Below are 8,853 nucleotides of genomic sequence, written 5' to 3' on the forward strand. Positions count from 1 at the left end.
TGCAGATACATTTATTTACTTTTTAGAAAGTTTTAATTTCCTTGAATAACTTTTTTATATACATTTTAATGATAACACAATACTTACTACTGGCCCTTGTTAATTTATGTTTTTTTATCAGTATTATTATTATATATATATTTTTTATTATTATTATTGATAATTCATGTCAAAGCGCCTTTTTTAATATAACTGTTCAATGTAAAGAATGGGTGAAAACTTGTAAATAAAGCTTTTTGGAAAAATAAAAAAGTGTCGAGTACTCTTTTCTAGAGGGTACTGCAGTCTGCATTTGAACATCACCAGCAGGATATTAGTTTCAGTGGCTGTTTTGTGCTGTGAGCAGAATAGGCAGCAGTTTCTTGGGGTCCCAGTGCCACTAAGCACCACCCTAGGATAGTTTATTTCTTTGTTTTATGGTTTGACAAAACATGCTGTTGCCCTGTATTAATTTAGCTCTGGAGTTCAGTTTTACAGTAGAATTGACTGACTGCTCAGAATGCTGTAGTGCGTGTTGCAGTGCCACCTACTGACACGGTCCGAAAATTACATTGCCACTTGGTGTACAGCTCTGTAATAAAAATAAGAGACTGCTTCAGTTTCTGAATCAGTTTCTCTGATTTTGTTGTTTATAGGTTCATGTGTGATAAAAGGACAATCGTTGTTTTATTCTATAAACTACGGACAACATTGCTCCCAAATTCCAAGTATAAATATTGTCATTTAGAGCATTTATTTGCAGAAATATATTTGCAGAATATTTTTAATCACAGTTTTCATGTATTTTGGCATGTCCTCTTCCACCAGTCTCACACACTGCTTTTGCCACTTTATGCCACTCCTGGTGCAAAAATCCAAGCAGTTCAGCTTAGTTTCATGTCTTGTGATCATCCACCTTCCTATAAATTATATTTCAGAGGTTTTCAATTTGGTAAAATCAAAGAAACTCACAATTTTTAAGTGGTCCCTTTTTTTTTTGCAGAGCTGTATGTAGTGTGACCAGTGTACATTGAGGAAGAGAGCACAGCAGATGTCCAGTTTTGAAACTTTCATGTTACAGTGTGATGTGGTTTAAAATGTGGTTTAAACTGTGTGCTCAGTGTGTAACAGCATGGAGCAGCAGAGATAGCATTTCAGCAGTTTATATCAATTAAAATGAAGTATATTTGATAGCTGGTTCTGACTGAGACCAAGTTCTCACCACAAGCGAACCGCTCCAGAGTTCGTTTGGGACTGGACCAAGACCACGCATTGGGCGAGGTTGGGGCAGATTACGGTGGAAGTTGGGGTCAAGCTCAGTGGTGTAATTAGTTTGCGTTAAAAAATAATAAATCATTACTGATTCCAAATGAATCACCTGTGTTAACGCTTTAACGTCGACAGCCCAAGGTTCTATTGTGCCTTAAATATATATAAAAAATGTGTCATTGCACTGTTAACAGATCTAGATAGTTTTTAAACAACCTCACATGTGAGATAATTCTTATTATTGATTGAATATCGATAAGATAATGTAAAAAAGGACAGAAATTAAAGTGATATTGAAAGTACAAATAAAAGCTCACCAAAAACATGCATTTAACAGACAGGTGTTTTTTATTAAAAATGTCTCCAGTATTCTCCAGTGTCATTTTTTGATCCAGAACCTTCTGGTCATGAAATAGTGTCAGTCCTGCATGGTGGCTCTGTAGTTATTACAGCTCAGTGTGCTCAGAGAGCAATATCTTAGCTTTTTCCATGTTCTTCACCACTAAACACAAACACAGAGAAGGAGACAGCATGATTAATCAGATATCAGGTCATATATCATGTTCCTTACAGTGTCAAACAAAACTATAATATAGTATAACCTAAACAAAAAATAAACAAAGTTAATAAAGAACTTTAAATAAAGAGTAATCTAAATGATTATTTGAGTTGGCATATAAAACCTTTCCTAAATAGCCCTAGAGTAACTATAAATACTGTTTTGACTGGATAAAGACAAAATCATGCCATTAAACCCCTAATGCTAATTAAGCTTCATGTATGTCCATAAATAGCTGTACAGTTACAATGGGAAGGTGGCTCAGACCTGGTCTATTGATTACATATTTGTGGGTTCAGTATCCATGTTTGGCAAGCTGCCACTGTTGAGTCCTTGGGCACGGCTCTTAAACCTTACTGCTCTGCAGGTGACACAGCAAGTGCGTGTTCACTGCACAGGTGGGTTAAAGGCGGAGGCCTACTCTGTCTGTTCTCCCAGCAAAGGTTCATTGAATATGGTTGGCTTTCATAATAACTACACTGTAAACCCACAATTAGTTTGAACTCAACTAAATATTTTTTTTTTTTACATTAAAGTTTCCTAACATTATTCAAATGTTTTGAGTTTGTCAAACACACATATGTGGCCACATACACATTTAAAAGAGAGATTATTGAGTTTTAATCATTTTCTTTCTTAGTCTAATGTTCTGCAATTGATTTGCCAAGCAAACAATTTACCAAATAGCATCACTTAAATTAACTTACAATAGGAATTATACCTAAAAGCCAGGATAACAGTGGAATATATTCCAACTAAAATCATTTTATTTTAATGGATTTAATGGATGACATATTTTTTTAAATGATAATACATTTATCTACATATCTTCATGAGAATAGATAGAATATAGCAGAATATAATGGTACAAAAATACCAAAATGTTTTTTTTTTTTTTCTGCAAAGAATAATAGGTCTCCCTCTCATTCATGGAGGGTATATAGTATACTATACTAGCTAAAATTTTAAAACTGGTACCATGAGTAAAAAAACTTTCAATACTGTGTGTTCTTAGTTCCTTACTAAAAATATAATTATTATTTATACCAACTGCCCTTATTTGTTGTCGCATGGCACGCATCATGTTGCACAAATAATAAATGTTTACATTAATAGTGACAGCACTTTTATATGTGGTGATGGCACAGAATAGTAAGCAGTTGCAAATATTCCAACAGTTGGTTTAGCAATGGAGACTTGGTAGTTGTGTCTAATACAGTAATCAGTGAATATTGCTACAACATTTTAAGGGAAAGAACGTCTCTATAATCAATGCACTCTAGTGTTCTCTCTTTGATTAGTATTTATAAATGGAGTTCTGTCAGTGTGGAGGTCAGTGTGTTAGATTCCCAAGGGAACTCTGAGAGAGGGTGTGTATTGTAGTACTGGTATGTCGGGCTAAGCAGCAACATGCACGTTGCCACTCAACAAGCCTCATTAGATACTCACAAAGGTCTGCGTCATCAGGCTGGTAGGTGTACAAGCGGTTGTGGTACTTCCCAGTGATGTCATTACGCACAGTCATAGAGGGATCTTGACAGAAGAAAACAGAAGTAGATGTTTTAGCATGTAAAAATGAGCAGATATAATGGCAGAGATAAGATCAGTATAAACAATGGATTATGAAAATTAGAGTTTTCACTTAAGCAGTAACCAAGACATGCATAGCAAAATGTAATACTCACCAACAAAGAGAATTCTAGGAACATAACGACCATCAGGAGCCAGGTTAGCGTCTGTTGTCTCATGCTGCAAATAATATTAAAGCTGGGTTAGAAAATTAAAATTGTGAAATTACCTAACAAAAAATATTCCTTTATTATCAATCATCAAAAATTCCATTATTATCCAATAATTCAATGCTTATACAGGAAATCAAGTGAAAAATGTTACCATTAAATTGAGCATGATGAAATCTGATTGGGCCATCCGCTGAATATTTTTGTTCTCAGCAAAAACCTTTTTGAGAGCTAGGTGAGAGATAAGTGAGAGAAAGTGTAGATTAGTCAAACAGTCAAATATGAATATGTGGTCCACACTTTAAAAAGTGATTTTAGGTTTTAACTAAATTAAATTAAATTTAACTTGTAAACTTGAAAAAATGCTTTTGTGTATTAAATGTGTCTTGGTTGTGCATTTGTGCTGTAGGCTACCTTTGTTCTGTGTTGGACTGGTGCTACAGAGTGTGCATGCTTGTGTTATCTCAGGATTATTCAGTCAGTGTTGGCAGATTTAAAAATATATATATAAATATATATATAAACATATATATATATATATATATATATATATATATATATATATATATATATATATATATATATATATATATTTATAGTTTAAGCTGTTTCTGTGATTATTATTGGTTACTAAACGTAACGCCAGTAAAGTTGCCATTTTGAAAATATAAGGGAACATTTCACTATAAGATTTTCTGTATGTTTATATTTTGTATATTTTTTAAAGATTTTTTTATTCTGTTCTATCTTCTGCACTACCTGCTGTGGGATTATCTTTTTTATTATATTTTAAACTAGTATATGATGATAAAGGACAAGACTTCAAGGTTGTCACAAGTTCATGTTTAAGATTTTCTAAAAACATGCATAATGAACAATAGAGAAATATTACAGACCTTGACTGTGTGGACATTCTTCTAGATGATGAATGACCATTAAAGGCTTGTTGCTGTAGTGATAAAACAGAAGACATATCCATAACTATAATAAAGAATTCTGCAGCTCTCAGACAAAAGACTGATTTAACAGTTAATCTTACCTTGCTCTCATTTTTGATAGACCCTCTTCATATGTTTGAACCCAGGTGATGTCATCTCCCCAGCCTGAAATAAAGCAACAGTTCAACTCAACCAGGTAAAGTAAAAACACAAGTGACAATCCTAGTGACCATATCAGTACTGGAAGCAGAGATAGAATTTGGTATGTTGCATTTTAGTTCTTAATATTTAATAACTGTCCTATTTAATAATTCCTTTATTTCTGATTACATTCCTTCTGTTAAGGTCTTTTACATTCAGTTTTATATAAATCACACCAGTTTATTGTGTTACTTTAGACCAGTAGGACTGTATAGAGTACTGGTGGTAAATAAAGCATTCCAAGCTGGGGTGCCAGATGACCTCAGAAAATTTGCAGCATTCACAAACACATTAATATTTTAAGTCTTTGAATTTTTGAACTGTAATTATTTTAATGCAACATAACATTATGGTTGTGTTGCAATGCTCATTGCTATCTTACACCCTGCTAACAGTCTATAGTCACGCCTTGAACCTGACTCGTTTAAATAGCAACAATGTTTGTGAATATATCTATACCAATGGGCGTGGTGGAAATGTTTACATCAACAATAAACAGAATGAACAAGCAGGTCAGTTTCCTCTGCTAAGAAGCAGTGGACATGTCCAGGTAGCTGTGGCATTGAAATAGCAATGTGCCAAAGTCTGAGCACACCTGGCTCTTAAAGCGAATGACAACTGGCACACTGGTTGGTTTATTGCATCTAAATGTGAACTTCTTTATGTTTTCTTACCTGTAGGACCTCTAGTTTTCTACAAGAAACAGCACCCATTGGGACACAGTCAAGTAGATATAGCATAAAAGATATATATATATATATATATATATATATATATATATATATATATATATATATATATATATATATATATATATGGGCTCTTTTTATAGCACATTTTCAAATTTGTTTGATCTACAGGACACATCATCCTAATTTAGTGCAATAAGAGTCAGTCTAGTTAAAACAAAGACAGTTTTTCTTTTACAAATTTAAATCCAAGAGTTTTTTTTCATGGCCTTACTTAAGAAAGGTTGTAAGGAGCAGTAAAGCCACTCTGCTGAAGTGCAGTGTTATACAGGAGTTTTAGTTTGGTTCTCCAGCCCCAAGACTCAAAACTTGAGCAGTATTAGCATTAGCTAGCTCTTTCGCCGTTCAGAGGTGAGTATTATCGGTCTGTAACCTGCTACCAGGTTAACCTGTCTAACCTGTAAACCACTAGCTAATAGCACCCTGGTTTACCGGAACACTTAAGGAAATCTGGAAATCTAAGCTTGCAGCAAATAAATAGAAGCTCCTTACTCACCCAAATAAACTGTATTTAGGAGAGAAATCTGTGTAGATTAACATCCAGTGCTTATTTGAATTATAGTTTTGTTACTTTGCATGGCTTAGATTTAAAGGTCTCGTCACCCAGTGGCAAGACCTGCTGAATCAGAAGGAAAACAGGGCGACACCACTGTTCATTGCTAGTGTCGCATAATGCATCTTAAAATCCAGTGCACCTTATAGTGTGGAAAAATACGTATACATATTTTGAAATGATCTTACCTCTGGAGAGAGTCTGGACTACTTTCTTTTTTCTTTGCATGGAGACGTCACAGGATAAGAAGAAGAGCAATGCGTACACACACCAGCGGCCCATGATTACTGTAAGAATCAGACAAACAGTGAGTATATTGTGCACATGTCTGTGTTAAGTGTTAAATTATCAGTATGATCAGTATGGTGGAATGTGTTTAGTTAAGTACCATACCCCTTTCACATTGCAGCCTGTAGCTATTAAAGGGATTGCTTAAAAAAAAAAGAGGAGGTGGCTGGTTGAGCAAGTGGTTGGACATGATTAACTGGTCGGTTTAAAAGGCAACTGCACTGTTTGTAGGTGTAGTTTTTCTTGAGGATGTTTTACAAATCAGGATATAATAGATTTATTGAAAAATCTTCCTGCAATTGCTAACATGAGCCTAAACACATTTTATATGACAGAACTCACACACATGCGAGTGTATTTACAGCTATGAAACTCACCAAAGAGGTCTGAATATATGGCCAACTGGTCTGTTTAACAGCTACTTTTTTAATTATAAAATATCTACACACATTTATTTGTATTAATGACATACACATTGGGCCAATACAATAAACAAAACATTTTGTAGACATAAAAAAATTGTCTGACAGAACCCACAGGTATGCAGGTATATGTATAGCTATGAAACCCACCAAACTGGTCTGAATATACAAATAACTGGTCTATTCAAAAGCTACTTTATGACCATTCCTTTATGATTTTTTTTTTACAAATCATGTTGTGGAGTAAATATTGAGAACCCTGCATGTGATTAGTTTTTTTTTTTTTAGAAATGCATGTTTAGACAGGCTGGTAAAAGCATTAGCATCTTGTTTTGATTATAATAATTGTTCATAACTTCCTCTATATCTCAATATTAGCTTACACTTATCCCAGTTGTGTGAAAATAAATTATACTGTTGTCAAAAACGAAAAAAAAAAAATCACAGATATACACTTTACACAACTTAAACAAATATGACATTTAATTTGTCACAGCCAAGCATAAACACAACACCTTTCAATTTCCCAATAATACATAATTAATTAAAAAACAATAAATACCAGTTTTTAAGTAAAAAGAAATCTTACCAAAAGTGAAACGGCTGAACCAGCTTTGCTCTTCTGCTCTGTCAGTCTGACAGTATTCATGGTGGTGCAGGTGCATTTATAGCTTAAAAGAACTCGCCAAACAGGTCTGAATACACGTACGAACACATGGCTAAACAAGACGTCCTCCTCCCAGTAGCTTTTCAATGACTCAAATTCTCACATTCATATAAACCACAATTTACAATTATTTTTTCATGTTTTGTTTACTAGCACTAATGGGAATCATGCACAGGTTACACTTGGACAAATACTGATCTCTTACTAAAGAAATACTGAAGTAAATAGAAGATGATCTGATATTTAATATGCTTAGTTTTGAGTCCCCCCCCCCCCCAAATTTTACATTTGACTGGTTTCGAAAAAGGAAAATCAAAACCCACTCTTTGACTGTAAAAGACCTTAAGGAAGATTGACTCTGACTTTGGGGTGGTAGTGCACTTTTATATTGTGACCTATATGTAGGCAAAAGAATACTTTTCTTGTGACACAAGTTTTCAAAGAAACACGTCCTGTGGATTGGTGGAGATAAAATTGGTTTTAGGCATGACCTGTAGAGATACAGCATGCAGGTTCAGAATTTCAGGAAAAGAACCTCTTTTCATAAGAAGGTGACACTATGGCACAAGGACCAGATGCTCAAATCACAGGTCAAGCTGCCTTGCCACCCATTCTCTTTTTGTCCGGGTAGGTAGATGGCACTGTCTGTGATGCTGGCTGGCACAGATGTATGTTGACTGATGTATCAGAACTAGGGATTTGGTGCTTTTTTCTAAGCTCATTGATTACCTAGTGATTCTGCATTTGAAGAAACAACGACTGGCTTCACATGTAACAGAATTAATAGTGATAGAGGACATCCTAATGTGAGAGCAGGTTCATTAGCTAAGCTAAATTGGGGGGAATAAAAGATGGAGAAAATATAAAATAAGAAAATAACACCTGTTCAGTTGTTAATCACAGGGGTGTATTGATCTTGCTTTGGAACTATACAGGGGTGATTTGTAATTAAGAATGTGTGGCTGCCTTTGTTGTGTATGTTGAAGCACAGAATTTGCTTAAACCAGTTAGAGGCCTAGAGGCTGTTATGAATTAAAGGTGTGGTTTTTTCCCTGTCTGTAGCTTTGTTCATGGGACCGGCAGATTTTTTTAGGTGTGTCAAAGAGTGAACAAGCCAGATTTTAGCACAGGCAGTGCTCTGCAATCAGTGATATTGTGAATTGGCTCATTGGAATTGGATCTATTTCATAACCTGTAACTATTATTTCACTTTCACTGTTGTAACACTTACTTTGATTGCAATAATAATGTGCCTTTTTGCATTTATAGTTATAGCAAGCCCACAGCCCTGTAATTAGCAATCCAGAACTTGCAGCTGAGCCACCACTGGACAGCTTTTTATACTGTAGCCTAATATTAATAAATCCATCTAATGTGAAAAAATACAGCAGTTTTTCCATGGTATGATGGTATTTCATGGTACTAAATGTGCAGTGGTATATTCAATATACCACAATACTCAATAGTATCATATAAATATCAAGGACAT

At 34.6% G+C, this 8,853-nt stretch overlaps 1 protein-coding gene across 1 annotated transcript; it reads right to left on the reverse strand.

The window, feature by feature from the left end:
• Positions 1-1,577: 1,577 nt before the first annotated feature.
• On the reverse strand, positions 1,578-7,410 carry agr1 (anterior gradient 1). Its single transcript, XM_007256381.4, has 8 exons — positions 7,287-7,410; positions 6,176-6,274; positions 4,586-4,649; positions 4,443-4,495; positions 3,701-3,777; positions 3,493-3,556; positions 3,257-3,340; positions 1,578-1,750 (listed from the first exon to the last, which is right to left on the reverse strand). The coding sequence occupies exons 1-8, from the start codon at positions 7,360-7,362 to the stop codon at positions 1,695-1,697; spliced, it is 573 nt and encodes a 190-aa protein (XP_007256443.2). The 5' UTR covers positions 7,363-7,410; the 3' UTR covers positions 1,578-1,694.
• Between the last annotated feature and the right edge of the window lie 1,443 nt (positions 7,411-8,853).

Source organism: Astyanax mexicanus, chromosome 11 (assembly GCF_023375975.1).
Source record: "Astyanax mexicanus isolate ESR-SI-001 chromosome 11, AstMex3_surface, whole genome shotgun sequence".
Classification (NCBI taxonomy): Eukaryota; Metazoa; Chordata; class Actinopteri; order Characiformes; family Acestrorhamphidae; genus Astyanax; species Astyanax mexicanus.